At 38.8% G+C, this 18,061-nt stretch overlaps 1 protein-coding gene across 1 annotated transcript; it reads left to right on the top strand.

Annotated features, from left to right (window-relative positions):
• Window positions 1-438: 438 nt before the first annotated feature.
• On the top strand, window positions 439-17,031 carry LOC130092375 (lanosterol 14-alpha demethylase). Its single transcript, XM_056260224.1, has 10 exons — window positions 439-698; window positions 2,015-2,113; window positions 2,185-2,361; window positions 3,367-3,493; window positions 5,295-5,469; window positions 5,962-6,081; window positions 6,990-7,185; window positions 9,368-9,463; window positions 9,545-9,713; window positions 16,677-17,031. Exons 1-10 carry the CDS (start codon window positions 549-551, stop codon window positions 16,862-16,864), a joined length of 1,497 nt encoding a protein of 498 aa, XP_056116199.1. The 5' UTR covers window positions 439-548; the 3' UTR covers window positions 16,865-17,031.
• Window positions 17,032-18,061: the final 1,030 nt, after the last annotated feature.

Here is an 18,061-nt window from a genome sequence, read left to right as displayed (position 1 = left end):
AATGTTCTCTCTGGCATTTTGGTACTCAATTTAGGGGTATTTGCATAACTTCAGCCATAAACACATTTGTGATGCTTGCAAATGTAACATTTTCACTTAAATGACATTTAAACACATTTGCTCCGCAATCATCTATTCAGATCAGGTTTTCAAAACGTTTTTACAACGCAGTTCCCGGTTAATAAAGGTGTGCGTGAGACTCGTGCAGTTATCGACCAACAGCGACGCTGGTGACGTCATATAAGCAGACATCAGTTCAGGAGGCATCCGCCAATCAGACATCAGTTCAGGCGGCATCCGCCAATCAGCGTGCGAGGTGACGCACGCGGAGCATGGAGTTACTTGATAGACACGCCAAATTGACCAATGAGCGGCTTGTTCACATCACGCGGGGGCGGAACCCTGTGAACGGAGACGGGCAGGTATTAAAGTTTATCGGGATATCAGTGTCAGTGAGATGCCAGTGGAGCTCAGCGGTCTGTCAGTATCTCCCGCTCTTCACCTTCGGGAAACTTCTTTTTATATAGTTCATTAAACCAGCCAGTAAGATGACGATCCTGGAGGCGAGCAGTGTGCTGATCGAGAAGACCGTTGAGAGGATGAGTGTGACGTCACTGCTGCTGGCGGCATCGGTGTTCACGCTGTCTCTGGCGTACCTGAGGAAACTCATGAGCAGACAACAGCTCGCGGAACAGGATGTGAGTGCATATGAATATGATTATAATACAATCATGCAGTGCGAGATTTATGGCAGTGTTATGCATTCAGAATTTCTGTGTGGTGCAGTAATGTGTCCATAAGAGTGCTGCTGTCTATTGTGTCATCTATAAAGTGAATAAAAGCACGTCATCTATCTGTCTATTGTGCTTTTTATTCATTTGTTTATCTATCCATCATTCTGAATATCTATCATTCTATCTCTCTATTCATTGTTCTATCTATTTGTCTATTGCTCCATCGTTCTGTTCTATTAATTTCATTCATCTATTCATCATTCCTTCCATCTATCTATCCCTTTCATTCCATCATTCTATCTATCCATCTATCCTCCCATCATTCTATCTATCTATCCATCATTCTATCTATCCTCCCATCATTCTATCTATCTATCCATCATTCTATCTATCCTCCCATCATTCTATCTATCTATCCATCATTCTATCTATCCATCGCTCCTATCTATCCTTCCATCATTCTATCTATCCTTCCATCTATCCTTCCATCATTCTATCTATCCATCGCTCCTATCTATCCTCCCATCATTCTATCTATCCATCATTCTATCTATCCTTCCATCATTCTGTCTATCCTTCCATCATTCTATCTATCCTTCCATCATTCCTTCTATCTATCGTTCCTTCTATCTAGCTATCTATCCATCATTCTATCTATCTATCCATCATTCTGTCAATCCTTCCATCATTCCTTCTATCTAGCTATCCATCATTCTATCTATCCTCCCATCATTCTATCTATCTATCCATCATTCTATCTATCCTTCCATCATTCTATCTATCCATCGTTCCTTCTATCTAGCTATCTATTATGCCTTCTATCTATCCCTTTCATTCCATCATTCCTTCTATCTATCCTTCCATCATCCTATCTATCTCTTTCATTCCATCTATCTATCCTTCCATCATTCTATCTATCTTTCAATCCTTTCATCGTTTTATATATTGTTCATTCTATATATCCTTCCATCATTCGTTCTATCTATCTATCTATCATTCCATTGTTCCATCTATCAATCAATCTCACACACATATTTACATTTACATTTATTCATTTAGCTGACGCTTTTATCCAAAGCGACTTACAATTGCTATATATGTCAGAGGTCGCACGCGTCTGGAGCAGCTAGGGGTTAAGTGTCTTGCTCAGGGACACATTGGTGTCTTGCAGTGCATTCGAACCCGGGTCTCTCACACCAAAGGCATGTGTCTAATCCACTGCGCCATCACCACCCCTAGGTTCATATAAAGGTTGATGTCAGTTTCTGTCCTTCCCTCAGAAACTCCCTCCTCATATCCCGTCCAGCATTCCCTTCCTGGGTCACGCCGTGGCTTTCGGCCGGAGCCCGATCGAGTTCCTGGAGGCGGCGTACGAGCAGGTGAGCGCCGACACTGGAGACACGTGTGGAGGAGCACTGATCTGACCTGACCTGATGTTGTTGTGTCTCAGTACGGGCCCGTGGTCAGCTTCACTATGGTGGGGAAGACCTTCACGTATCTCCTGGGCAGCGACGCAGCCGCGCTCATGTTCAACAGCAAGAACGAGGACCTGAACGCCGAGGACGTGTACGCGCGCCTCACCACGCCCGTGTTCGGCAAGGGCGTCGCGTACGACGTGCCCAATCCGGTAAGATCCCGCAGACCTGGAAAACCACAGCACTTCAACATGTGGATCGACAAGCTTTTGATATTTATACAGTCAATATTAAAATATATTTGTTCCACCAGCTAGAAATTACTTTTTGTGGGTACAATCTAAATTAAATATTTTCAAATACTTAATGTAAAAAATTATCGTGATTTTAACGGTAAAAGAAAACCTGTTAATAGGCTAACAGAAAGTTTCCGTACTGTATACAGTGAATAACTGTGATAGATCTAACCGTACATTTAATATAATTTTACAGTAAAATATGAAAAGGAACAAGTCACTGTATAATTTACAGTAAAAACCGTAAATTGACATTCGCACAATTCCCTGCGTAACACTAAACATTTGATGTATTTTTGTTGAAATAACTGTTTCTTCATAGTTTGTTCTAATCAGTTATGTAACTTAGAGTTTGTTACATTTATTGTTGTTAAATTAATGCTTATTGCGTTTTTAAAATTTCATGTGTCACCATGATGGTGATTAGTGTGTGTGTGTGAATGACTATGTGCCGCTTCTGTTTAATACTGTTAAGTTTCTTGTGGAAAAGCTGTTTGTGATGATCTTTGATTGATCATGTGACTCTTCTCCACTGTGATTGGTGGTTGTCAGTGTATTACAATGGTACAAAACAAATATTAATACTTCAATAGATCAGTAAATTAACATTATATCAGATAGTAAAATACATTTTACTGTAAATTTAAGTTAAGTCTGTTGAACCTAAAATGTTCCTACCGTATTTTTTACAGTAAATATCTGGCAACCACAGCTGCCGGTTTTTTTTTACTGTAAATTGAACCAAATTTTTTTTACAGTTTAGACATGTACAATTCAACACAGAAGCATGGGATGTGTTTGGGCTTCGTTTCGGAGACGGCTCACTGGTTCCTGTTATCGAAGACACTGACGTTGTTTGAGCTCTGAACGGCTGCATTTCTCTTTCCTTCATCGCTGATGTGATTGTGTTTGTTCATTCAGTTATTTCTGGAGCAGAAGAAAATGCTGAAGACCGGACTGAACATCGCACAATTCAAACAACACATCGAAGTAATCGAAGAAGAAACCAAAGATTATTTCAAACGATGGGGAGACAGTGGGGAGAAAAGTGAGGAGACTGTTTCTTTTCCTTTACAATATCACGCACTGATGAATGCTTCACAATAAGTCCAGGAACATCTATTAAACGGCAGCAATTCTGCTGTTTTCCATCAGTGTTCAGTGTGTAATGTTGCGGTTTGATCATGAGAAAGCTCCAGTTCTTCTCTATATCAGTGTCAGTGTTTCTGAACTCCTTAAACGCCTCCATTGTAGTCTTGAGTTTCTTCGAGTAGCCCCAGAGTGCAGTCTGGACGATGGGGCGGGGCGACACTTTTAGGCGGGGCGACACGTGTCGCTCCGCCCACACCCGATTTTATTGGTTTATAATACAGCAATCTTATTGGCATAGACGCTTGAGGCACGAGCATGCGCATTCCTTTATGTACGAGTTTATGAATGATCTATGACGCTGTTTGGCCGTACTATATTAAGTGATAACCATTGCGATTTCAGTAACGATCAATTGGATAATGTTTTGATGAACTTACGAATCAAGTTAGATGAAGTTACTGTCAAAATGTATTCACAATTCACATCGTTTCAAAGCAGCTTTACAAAAAGTCATATTGTAAGCTTTAATATTGAGCAGTTTTATGGCTTGGCGATATCACAAAATATGTTGCTGATAAATAATACACTGTTTAAGATTTAGCCTAGCTATAGGCTAGGCTACTATATTAATTTACCCTGCAGATAAGTCAGTGCCACTTTTGATGGGCAATGAGCATGACTGCATGAAATTACTGGCAGATCAAAGGAGAGATCATTTCTATGTGGGCTGATTCTGATTTAGACAATATTTTTCCGCATGTCATGCAGAGCTCCTTAATTTTACATCATTCGTGCTTCTTCGTTTTCCCATTAGGATCAGTGAATAAACACAAACTCGGGATTTTACACAAATTATGATAATTCCCTGTATTTCAGTAACACAAAGGATAAATACGAAAGTGTGTTTTATTTTATTTTAAAGCAAAACCACGGTGACAAATAAGACAGGCTACCAAATAGCAAGCCCTGGCCATTGGGTTATGTGCGTACAATGGGAATAAAATCCGTGCAGCGCTGCAATGTAAATATAAATAAATAAATGTTTGTTTGTTTTTTGGTGTGTTTTTTTACTAAAACAAATGTTATGTTGATCTATAGCAAATATTATAATGTGGGCTATGTGCTCAAGAGCGTATTTAAGCAATTGGCCTACATGTTCATATCACTTCTCTGCTGGGTGTGTTTTATTTATTTTATTACAGCCTATTATAATTGCACAGATTTATAGCAGCGTGTTTTTTTATGGTTATGCAGCTAGCCTATATGTGAGTGTTAATATTTGTAACTATTTTAATCCAGTAGCCTATACATGAACATGAACACGCAATGCGATGGTGGATGAATAAACAATTGGATTTTTAATATACCTGATGTCACAGTCACAGATAGACAGTCGTACATAACCGGTTGACACTTATTAGAAAACATGAATCTTTAAAAAATATAACATAGGGCTTTACAGAACCAATAGGCCCTCATATTGTATGAACAGGTAATCAAGCAGGAAACGTGTTTGCCATTAAACATTTTATTTGCACTTTGTACCAAATAATGCAACCATTGGACAATCTCGTTAAAAAAATGACAACAAAAAACGGTCATGCTTTAGAATTTAAAATCAGCTGCTTACATTCTTACAGTCAATTATCATCATTTGAAAACTTTGTAAAAGAGCAGAATAGGTCCTCTTTAAGAGCCATAAACACCTGAACAGGAATTGCAGACAGTATTTATAGTGTTCAACGCTCTCTCTTCAGATCTGTTCGAGGCGTTATCCGAGCTGATCATCCTGACGGCCAGTCGCTGTCTTCACGGCTGTGAGATCCGGGACATGTTGGACGAGAGAGTCGCTCAACTCTACGCAGATCTGGACGGAGGATTCACACACGAGGCCTGGCTTCTGCCCGGGTGGCTGCCTCTGCCCAGCTTCAGGTACACACACACACGCACACGCACACACACACACACACACACACACACGAGGCCTGGCTTCTGCCCGGGTGGCTGCCTCTGCCCAGCTTCAGGTACACACACACACACACGCACACGCACACACACACACACACACGAGGCCTGGCTTCTGCCCGGGTGGCTGCCTCTGCCCAGCTTCAGGTACACACACACACACACGCACACGAGGCCTGGCTTCTGCCCGGGTGGCTGCCTCTGCCCAGCTTCAGGTACACACACACACACACGCACACGCACACACACACACACACACGAGGCCTGGCTTCTGCCCGGGTGGCTGCCTCTGCCCAGCTTCAGGTACACACACACACACACGCACACGCACACACACACACACACACGAGGCCTGGCTTCTGCCCGGGTGGCTGCCTCTGCCCAGCTTCAGGTACACACACACACACACACACAGCTTCAGACGTTCACGTGACGGTGTGTTTCTGCTGTGTTTATTAGGCGGAGGGATCGGGCACACTTAGAGATCAAGAAAATCTTCTATAACGTCATCAAGAGGCGGAGAGAAGCCCAAGAGAAGAACGACGACATCCTGCAGACGCTCATAGACGCCACGTACAAGTATGTCACCATCACACACACACACACACACACACACACACACACTGCACACAACTGGATCATCTAAACCCCAATGACACTGTTTACCGCAGGGTTTGGTCCCGTTGATCCATGTATAACCTTTGGATTTGCAACCAGTTAAGAAGTTAATCTAAAATGTTAATTTTATAAATTAATTATTTATATACTTTTATATTATTTAAAATGTATAATTTATTACATTTATTATAATTAACATTTTAAAATAGTAATTAAAAATATTAAATCATATTAAATTAATAATTTATAGTAATATTATAATTATAATATACATATATATTTTTTAAATATATATAATTAAATATAAAGTAATATCAAATATAATAAAAAAATATTATTATTTATAAGTACATTTATTTATAAAAAAAATTAATTTGTAATAAATCATTTCCATGTTGGGCGCACACACACACACACACACACACACACACACACTTGTTTATAATGTAAAGGAACATATATTACATATAATATTATATATGTTATATTTATATATATTATATACAATTATAATTAAACTTAAAAATAATACAAATTATGAAATTATAAATTAATATAATGTATTTTATTATATAACTCTAAAGATTATTATAATTATTTTTTAGTATAAAAAAAATCTAATATTCATAGAGATATAAACATTTAATTGACATAACACTCATTTCCATGTTGCACACGTGCACAAACACACTCCATCCTTGAGTTACAGCGAGCAGTTTTGGGTTCGGGTCTTAAGATCCACCAGCGCTCAAAAATCTGTTTACACACTTTATGAACATCCATGAAGACACTGCCATGGTGGTGCATCTGTGAACACAAGCAAATGATTACCAGATCTGAAGCGTGTGTGTGTGTGTGTGTCCCTGCAGAGACGGGCGTCCCCTGAGTGACGACGAGATCGCCGGGATGCTGATCGGCCTGTTGTTGGCGGGTCAGCACACGTCCTCCACCACCAGCGCATGGCTGGGCTTCTTCCTGGCGCGGGACAGAGCGCTGCAGGAGCGCTGCTACGGCGAGCAGAAGGCCGTGTGTGGAGAACACCTGCCGCCTCTACACTACGACCAGGTGATCCTCCTGACCAATCCTCGAGCACTTCAGCGCAGGCCATTCTCTGTGAGGCTCATCGAGAGAAATACTTATAGTTAACTAATAGGGCTGGGTATTGACACAAATTTCACAAATTCGATTCGATTTCGATTCACAAGCTTGCAATTCGATTCGATTCAATATTGATTATTTTGGATATCAGGTACAATACATGGCAAATTTTCTCAGGGAAAACAAATCTCTTAACTAATGCTGTAAACTATTGGAGTCAGTTGTAGCCTATAGGCTTCATTAGCCTACTATAATATTGAAGGTAAAAATTAACTGATTTGTAGCTATACAAACACTTAAATTATTATTATAAAAATAAATAAAAGTGTAAAGTTATATGAAATATAAACATTTAAATGGTGGCTGTCATAAAAACCTTCCCAGATTTATTCAAACATGCATTAAATATCGAAGAACATTAAAAATTATAATGAATATGTAATATGGTGCATATATTTAGCAAAATGCTCCTCTCTAGAGTTAATTTTTCTAGCTGACTAACGAGTTTATGGTCACATATGGTTTTTCTGAGGTAAATGTGACGTTACATTGTTTACAAGTTGTTTTACTGGCGTCTTTCCACGGTTGAAACACCGATTGAGCGATTCCATGTGACATGATACGGATTTCGATAAGTTGTACTTTTTTTTTTAACACACTTTCAGACGTTCATTCATGTTTATTTGGCGCTGTAACTGGTATTATTAAGGCAGAAGAGGAGATCATGTGCTTCTCTTGAGCTGAGCCAGAGCGATCTTACGCCACAGCGCCAATACACTATTTAGGCCTATGTTTTTGAATTTCGTAAGAAAATGGACGTAATTTGAAATCTGAGACTTTATTTAGTATCAATAGTAACAAAGCACGAAGATTATTGCGATTTATTGGATGGGATGCGCGCTACAATGTTCCATTCATTCATCAAATAAAAACAGGATGACTAATCGATTCTTGAGATTTAAGAATCGATATCGGTTCGTAAAAATGAGAATCGATTAATATCGAGAAATCGATATTTTTTACCCAGCCCTATTAACTAATAATAGTTAATATGCAGTCACTTACAATTTAGACGCAATATTGACTGTTTTTTTTCTATTTCACCGACGAAAATAGTTACGAAAGAAAAGTGTGTTTTATTATTGAATGATTCAGCATTTAACAGGTCTCTGTTACCTTGGCAACCAGCAGTAACAATCAGTAACATTACAAACAGCCGAAAGAAAAGGGGAAATGGCCCTCGCCGTATACTGTATATTCATCACCATTTCAGTGTCTTTAAGTCTCTCTTGGGGTCCTCCTCTTGTTTTTGGATATTTCCTCTTATAATATTTCTTTTTTGGCATCTTGTACCATGTTTTTGTATCTTTTCAGTACGTTTCTAACGCTCCGCTCAACGGTCGGATTAACTGTCGTCGCGATCTTTGTCCAAATTACACGTTTCTTCTTCTTTCTACATTCTCCGCTAAATTTTAAAAGTAAAATGTCCTTGTATCTGTTACACTCCTCCAACACACACATATCTCCCGCTGGGGTAAACTGCGCCGAGCGGTTGAATGCGCTTACTCGATCCGCCATGTTTTTTGTTTTGAAAAGTGTCTTAGTTTACCCAGAATGCATTGCAGTGTAGTTCTACTTAAGATAGTCAGAGTCTTTGTGCAACGGTCTGATTTAGACGCCTATCTACTATATCTAAGCCGTAGTCAAAGTCTCTCTTTGTGAAACCGATCCTGGTTTGGTAGGAAAGTCTGACAGAAAAGACCGGAAACGACTGATAGGAACAAAACAAGCATCAGATAAGCACTGCACATCAGTTCAAACGTGGGATTCTGTTCAGAATTATGCAACTTATAAACAATAAAAACCTGTATCAACGTTAAATATCCCATGGAATCATTCCATACAGCTTCAGCTTCAAAAATGTCTATTTTCAGCATTATATTTTTGTATATAGTACAGTAATCTCAAAATATATATATTTTTTATTGGTTTTCTCGAAGTGAAAACTATTCAGATTTTTAATCCCAAATTTAAAAGCATGCTCATCATCATATTCGAGTGGCTCTACAATATGCATGAATCTTATTTTGAGTGTATTTGTGAATAATCGGGCCGAGATGCTAAAGAACTGTCCTGGTCTGTGACGCAGCTGAAAGACTTGAGTTTGCTGGACCGCTGTCTGAAGGAGACGCTCCGCCTGCGGCCGCCTATAATGACCATGATGAGGATGGCCCGGACGCCTCAGGTACGAGCACACACCAACATTACAGGTATTAAAGCCATGAAATGCTTCGGCCTGACCTGCATGCTTCCGCTCCCTCGACAGCGAGTCGGTGAATACATCATCCCGCCGGGACACCAGGTGTGTGTGTCTCCCACAGTGAACCACCGTCTCCGGGACACCTGGGAAGAGCGTGAGGAGTTCAACCCGGACCGATACCTCAACGACAACCCTGCAGCCGGAGAGAAGTTCGCTTACATCCCGTTTGGAGCAGGTGAGAGAACGAGCTCTCGAACGAGCGGGTCGTTTAAGTGTTCAGGCCTCATGAACTGGAAACACGCACTCGCACAGAAAGTAATTCAGCCAAATTGAGGTCTTTTTCGTGGTTTATTGTGCATAAATGGTAAAATGCATATAATATGTCAAAATACACCTTCAAAAACATCCCATTTGAGAGAATGTGCTTTTGAATGGACAGGCCGTTTAACGCTCATCTTTCCCTCGCGGGTCAAATGACCCAACGCCCTAAAATTATACAGATTTTATTTAATTTTTTTCTCATTTTTTAATGCTTTTTTTATGGATAATTTGTAATTTTTTATTTTATTTATCTTTAAGTTAGGAGGTTTGGTCAATAAATAATAAAAAATATTAATTTAAGCACATTCCTACGGAAGCGTATTGCATTCACTTGAAGAAAAAAAAATCTACTCTGTTTTTCTGAATTAATGAGTTAATTATCTCAGAATTACGAGATCATTTTTCATGAAAAAAAAGTTTTTCCTCTGTTTTTCTGAATTAACGACTTAATTATCTCAGAATTACAAGATCATTTTTCATAGAACATTTTTTTTGCTCTGTTTTTCTGAATTAACGAGTTAATTATCTCAGAATTACGAGATCATTTTATGCTCAAACTTTTTTATTAAACCAAATGATATTACAACACAATAGATTACAAATTATTGACACTTTTCTTTTTTACATTAAAACTAAACCAAAGAAAGTACACATCAACTGAAAAAAAAGAATAAAAAATAAAAAAATAATAAATAAATAAAAAATTAAAAAAAAATTAAAAAAATTATAGTGATATAAGTAGATAATATACAATACATGCATACGTATTCACATACGCACACCTATATACACACCATACATTCATACATACATATATATATATACGCGTGCGTACACACACATTTAGTCATGTACTAACCAGGAGGTAGGGTTTTAAGAGAATTGAAGTAAGCTATAAAGGGATGCCATTTACTGAAGGAGCTGCTCTTCCGAGAACTTCTTACTTTTTCCAGTTTCAGAAAAAACATGGTATCCACTAACCATTGGGAGGTTGTTGGAGGCTTATTAGATTTCCAGTGGAGCAAAATACGGCGCCTAGCTAACAAGGAGGTAAAAGATATAACATCCAGTTGTTTGGAATTAAACTGAGACCAGATTTTTGGTACACCAAAGATTGCTATGGTGGGGCAAACATCAATTCTGATTTTTAACACTTTAGACATAATTGTAAAATAACTGACCCAAAAATTTTGCAACATAGGACAAGTAAAAAACATATGACTCAAATTGCACAAAGGTGCATGACATCTGTCTTCAACATTAGGGAATATTTCAGATAGCCTGGCCTTAGAAAAATGAATTCTGTATAGTACTTTAAATTGTATGAGACCAAGACGTGCACAAATTGTACTAGAACGTATTCTGTCCAGAGCGCCTGCCCACCAATCCTCTTCAAAACTTTCCCCCAACTCCCCCTCCCACGCTCTTTTAATTCTGTCAATAGAACAATCACTTAGACCTAAAAGACAACCATAAATTCTTGAAATTTGTGACTTGTGATACGGATTGAGTTGCAGAAATTCTTCCCAAACTAGCAACGGGGGCAAAGATGGGAACCTAGAAAATAAGGTAGCAGAACAGTGTCTAATCTGCAAATAACGAAACAAGTGGGACTCTGACAACTCCAAATCAGAGGATAACTGTTCATACCTACAAAATGTACCATCTCTGTACAGGTCTCGAAAACATCTCAAGCCTTTTGCATGCCACTGCTTAAATACAGGATCAGAAAGAGATGGAGGAAATATATGATTTTCCAATAGTGGCATCAATGTTGAGGCAGAATTGAATTTAAAGTGTCGCCTAAATTGGCACCAGATACGAAGTGTAGATACAACAACTGGGTTATGTGTCAGTGACGCCGAAGAGACATTACAGGATAAGGGTGAAGTAAGCAAAGCCATTGGAGAGGTAGGTGTACATGAATTTACTTCCAATCTGCACCATGTTGTAGTGGACGAACTAAGCCAAAATGTCATCTTGTGAATGTTTACTGACCAATAGTAAAACATAAAATTAGGTAAAGAGAGCCCACCATTCAGATGGCATCTTTGAAGCAACGATTTCCGAATTCGGGGCACTTTACCACCCCACAAGAATTCAGTCACAATCTGGTCAATGGATTTAAAAAACTTTTTAGGAAGAAACAGAGGAATGCACTGAAAAGCGAAAAGAAACTTAGGCAACACGTTCATTTTCACTACATTAATCCGACCTATCAATGATAGAGGCAGATTGCTCCACCGCTGAAAGTCAGACTTGGCCTGTTCTAACAGAGGGGTGAAATTACCAGATACAAGAGAAGAAATAGAATGAGTGATATTGATGCCAAGGTATCTAAATCCTGTTCTGCTTAGTTTAAATGGAACATCTGACTGCAAAAGACCCTTAGCCAATGCATTAATCGGGAAACACTCACTTTTGTGGAGATTTATTTTATATCCAGAAAAAGAGCCAAATTTTTGCAACGTGGATAAAATAACTGGAAAATTTGGAATTGGATTGGAAACATATAATAAAAGATCATCAGCATATAGTGATAATTTAATTTCAATGCCTGACCTCACCACTCCCTGCAATAACGGGGAGCACCTCAAAGCAATCGACAGAGGTTCAATGGCCAGGGCAAAAAGCAAAGGGGAAAGTGGGCACCCTTGTCGTGTTCCACGTCCAAGCCTAAAATAGGTGGATCTATTGTCATTGGTGTGCACACTCGCCTGAGGTGAAGCATATAAAAGACGTATCCAATTTATAAATGTATCTCCAAATCCAAATTTTTGAAGCACAGTGAAAAGATACTCCCACTCTACCCGATCAAATGCTTTTTCAGCATCAAGAGAAATAACAACCTCAGGTGTCTTGGCGGAATGTTTAAGATTAATTATATTTAAAAGAGTACGGACATTAAAAAATAACTGTCTCCCCCTGATGAACCCAGTTTGCTCCTCAGATATAATCTTTGGAAGTATGTTTTCAATACGAGATGCCAACACTTTGGCCAGGATCTTGGCATCCACATTCTGTAAGGAAAGGGGCCTGTAAGAACCACATAGCTTAGGATCCTTATCCCTTTTAAGCAACAGAATTATGGACGCTTGTGTAAGTGTTTCTGGTAGGAAACCACGCTCTAAAGATTCCGTATACACTGACAGAAGTAATGGGGATAATTTGTTCTGAAATTTTTTAAAAAACTCGACAGGAAAACCATCGGGCCCAGGAGCTTTATTACCTTGCATCCTTTTAATTGCCTGATTAATTTCGTTTGCGTCGATAGGTGCTTCGACATCCCCAGCGACAGCTGAATCAATCGTGGTAAAATTTAAGTTCTGCAAAAAGGCATTCATATCATGGGCATCAGACGGGGATTCAGAAGCATATAACAATGAATAAAAAGACTTGAAGGTGGCATTAATACCTTCAGGTTCAGATATCAAATTACCAGATAGGTCCTGAATCTGTGGAATCAAACGGCTAGCTGCTTGACGTCTTAACTTATGAGCTAAGAGGCGACCAGCTTTATCACCATGTTCATAATAAGTACTCCGTGAATGCAAAAGAAGCCGCTCAGCATCTTCAGTCAGAACGAGATCAAGTTCAGCTTGTAAATCGAGACGTTGTTTAAATTTATCTTGTGAAGGGGAATTGGCAAGCAGCTGATCAATTTGAAAAATATTTGAAGTGAGTTCACGTATCCTCATGTTGCGAACTCTCCTTGAGTGTGCGGAGTAAGAAATAATCTGTCCCCGAAGGTAAGCTTTAAGTGTTTCCCACAGCAATGAATAAGTAACCACCCCATCTTGATTTGTAGCCAAAAAATTGTCAATGGAAGTTGAAATAAAATCAATGAATTTTCCATCAGACAACAGAAGAGTATTCAACCTCCATAGTGATGAATATCTAGGCTGCACAGAGAACTGTATATCAACCGTAAGAGGGGCATGGTCAGATATAACAATAGCATGGTAAGAAACCGATTTTACTTTAGATATCAGAGAGCCATCTATAAAAAAATAATCAATACGCGAATATGACTGATGGGCTTGCGAGAAGAAAGAAAATTCCTTATCTTGAGGGTTATAAAATCTCCATGGGTCAACACACCCATTTTTGGACATAAATTCCACTATTGATTTAGACATAGATGATGGAGTCATTGTTCTGGAACTAGAACGGTCCAAAGCAGGATCGATTACACAATTAAGATCACCAGCAAAAATAAGTAGATGACTATTTAATGAGGGGAGGATCTCAAATAACTTGTTTATGAATCCTGGATCATCAAAATTTGGTGCATATACATTGACAAGAATCACAGGATTTTGAAGTATGGTGCCAACAACAATCAAATATCTTCCATTTTTATCAGTTATTACCTTAGTAGAAGAAAACTGAACCCTTTTATTAATCATTATCGCAACCCCTCTGGCTTTTGAATTGAAATCAGAGTGAAAAACTTCCCCTATCCACGTACACTTAAGCTTCAGATGATCTTGGTTTCTCAAATGTGTCTCCTGTAAGAAAGCAATGTCTGTATTTAACCTTTTCAAATGTGCATATATCTTTGACTTTTTGATGGGGCTTCCCATGCCATTAATGTTCCAAGTTACAAATCTTATTGCAGAACTGACTGGATGTGGCAAATAACCATGATAATTAGCCATCTACTTTGAGGGGAAAAACCTCCTGTAAGACAAAGAGAAAAAAAAAAAAGGAAAAATTATGAAGAAAAAAAGAAAAAAAAAAAAAAAAAAAAAAAAAAAGGGAAAGGAGAAAAAAAGGAAAGGGGAAAAAGAAATATAAAGAATTAAAGAAAAAATAAAAGGGGAATTCAACCCTCAGAACATTCCCACCCACCCACGCACATACCCTATCCGCATCCCCAAATGACGCGGACCCATGTGCAGACTCCAACTGGAGCCAATCCAACGGTTCACTGCTCACGATTAGAGATAAACAAAAAACAAACAAAAAAAGCTGACCTGCAGAATATGACATTCAAAATTGAAAACGCACATTGGAACATATTTAAAAGATAACCCCAATCAATTCAGCTTCGGTAGCAAATAATATTGCACTTGTCCAGTCCATAAAAAAACAATTGAATAAAAACAAAATTCCCAAGTATGGTACTTAGACAGCAAACATAAAAATAAAATAAAAAATAAAAATCGTTTGCATTTGAGACACTATGCAAAGCTCAACAATAAAATAAAAAAGTAATAAACAGTCACATTCGGGTGTCATAACAGTGTCTCATGTATAATGCCATGGGTTAATTTACCCAACACAACTCACATGCCTAAGCGTACACCTTCATGCGTCACTTGATACATTCTGACGAGGCTGTAAAGAGTTGACATATGATTTAGCCAGCTCCGGTGAGTTGAACTGTCTTTCGACACCGTTGAAAGTAACACGTAGCTTAGCTGGATGAAGAAAACCAAACTTGACTCCAGGTATTGAGCGAAGTAGCTGACGAACCTCATTGAAGGCAGACCGGGCACGAGCAGTCTTTGCTGTGAAATCCGGGAAGATGGATATACTCATATCACCAACTTTGAGCTGTTTCTTCTCACGTGCCCGCTTTAAGACCTCGACACAGTCAGAGTGATAATGTAGTCTTGCCACAATGACTCGCGGACGCTCCCCCGGTTTTGGCCTGGGTTGCAATGTGCGATGTGATCTGTCAATGATGATGTCCCTCTCGATGTTAAGTGCCTCCTTGAGTAGCTTGGAAATCGCCGCGGTTGTAGATGGATTTTCTTCTGGAACTCCTATTATCCTTATATTGTTACGACGGGATCTAGCTTCCAGATCTTCACACTTGTCTTCTAGTTTAACCACAACGGCCGAAAGAGACTCTACTTTTTCCCGAAGCTCGGTGACGTCATCCGAACAGGTAGAAAGGGAGTGTTCCATGTCCTTCACTGTGCCTTTCAGTGCCGCCATGTCCATCTGCATCGAAACCATACTATTAGAAAACTCCGCTTTAACTGCCTGAAGCTCGCTCTTGATGGTCGCCAAGTCATCGCCCAACATGGACTGCAACTCGGAGCGAAATATTCCGGCCAGATCTTTGCGCAACGAAGTTAGTATCTCCGTTTTAAGGGACTGCATATCATCTGAAGTTGTCCCAAGCTCAGCGCCCGCCTCCGGGCTGTCTGGATCCCGCTCTGCCGTGGATGCACTAGCGGTAGGCCGCTGTGCCGATGCCCGCGCGTGACTACCTTTACTGCCTTTATTTTTCATTTTTGTTGCAAGAGATGAAAAAGCATACAACGCCAATAACAAATGATACGCATAGACACAAATTATTAAGTTGAAATGTGCGTAAGAAATTAAATATGCAAAAATTCTGCAGGAGCTACCGCGATCACGACTCACTCCATAGTCTACCTAACCGGAAGTCACGAGATCATTTTTCATGGGAAAAAAGTTTTTGCTCTGTTTTTCTGAATTTCTGAGTTTTTGAGATAATCAAGTCATTAATTCAGAAAAACAGAGCAAAAACTTTTTTTCCATGAAAAATTATCTAGTAATTCTGAGATAATTAACTCGTTAATTCAGAAAAACAGAGTAGATTTTTTTCTTCAAGTGAATGCAATACGCTTCCGTACATTCCTCTCATTCTTTCAACTTAAATTAAAAATAACTCGCTTAACCCTTTTAATTCAGCTCTAAATATCTTACATCGGGTGTCTTTGCCGAACTCTTGTGGAAAAAAATGACATACCATGATATTTCATGACTCTTGATGATATAAGCCTAGTTAAGGACTGATGTGAAATGTGTTTTTCTGTGTAGTAGTAAAGCCTTTAATAAAGGCCCGGCTGAGATGTTAACAATGCTTGTGGTTTCCCTGGTTGGTCTTTTACAGGTCGCCATCGTTGCATTGGAGAGAATTTCGCCTACGTGCAGATAAAAACAATCTGGTCGACGTTGCTGAGACTGTACGACTTTGATCTAGTAGACGGACAATTTCCTGCTGTGAACTACACGACCATGATCCACACGCCGCACAACCCCGTCATCAGATACACACGGAGGAACACACAACCACAGTGATCACTTCTGCAGCTTCTCAGCACAAGTGTTGAGTTGGTTAACTTGCATCAGATTCTGCATGTTGACAGATTTAGTCTGCCGTCTCTTACTCAGATCTTAAACATTGTGTTTTTTTTATTTAATAAAACAAAATTAAAATAAAAACTCTTTATTTTACCCAAACTGAACTGCATCGCCCAGATACTCAATGACGCACTTTCAGAAACCACTGATAACAAACACCCACCAATGTTCAGTTTTAGCACAGACGCACTAGATGTCCAAAATATTGTCGTCTAAATGTAATCGTCTCTAATTGTACCATTTTTTGCCCAACAATACTCAAGTGTTCCCTGTTAACATACTTTTTAGCGTGCAAGTGCAATGAAAAACTAGGAAGTTGTTTTTTTCTAACTTTGTAATGGAAACTGAATTCACCGCTGTCACAACACTGCTGTCTGTTCTACTAACCACACAAGCTCCACTTCTGCAGCACAATAACCACACCAACTCATCATTCTTTACATCTCCATCTTTACTGCGCATTTATCAATAACTGTTCTGTCCTATTCCTACTCTTCCACCTCAGAAACACAGACTAACACATCCAAGCCTAGTTTCATTAATGCATTAATTCTTCATGTAAATAAGAATGGATTTAGGTTGATTCTGTAATATTAAATATTATTTTCGACAGTTGTTATTTTTTAGGTTATCATTTTTTCCGTGTTCTGTCATCTGTGGTGAATGTGATGCAGAGCTGTGGGAGGGATTAGAGCTGAAAAGATCTATTGTAAATCTTTCTATCACTCATTGACAATTACAGCATTTGTGTTGTACTTCTGGAGTATAAAGCAAAAGGCAAAGCACTTTCGTGTGGGATTGTAACGAAAGCTGATTTAATACTGTGGGATTATCTGACAGGTGAGTCTCCATACGTTTATGTTGCATCTCATTTAATACTAAAACCTCAAAAAGAGATCCTTTATTCATTAGGAACAATTAATGCACATTTAATGTGAACAAAACTGAATCTGCTTTGGAAACTACTTTAAACATCAGATGAATCAAGTCACGATGACTTTAAGGTGCTAGAAATAAAATTAAAAAATTACTAAAATAAATGAATACTTTTTCAGCAAGGATGCACTGATCAAATGTGACATACATTTATAATGTAATAAAAGATACATTTAGCTTTTTATAAACTTTATATTC

This window comes from Rhinichthys klamathensis, unplaced genomic scaffold, assembly GCF_029890125.1.
Source record: "Rhinichthys klamathensis goyatoka isolate OS25496 unplaced genomic scaffold, OSU_Roscu_1.1 h1tg000176l_1, whole genome shotgun sequence".
In the NCBI taxonomy this organism is placed as follows: domain Eukaryota; kingdom Metazoa; phylum Chordata; class Actinopteri; order Cypriniformes; family Leuciscidae; genus Rhinichthys; species Rhinichthys klamathensis.
Note: the sequence above shows the minus strand (reverse complement) of the source record. Positions and strands in the feature narration are given on the sequence as shown.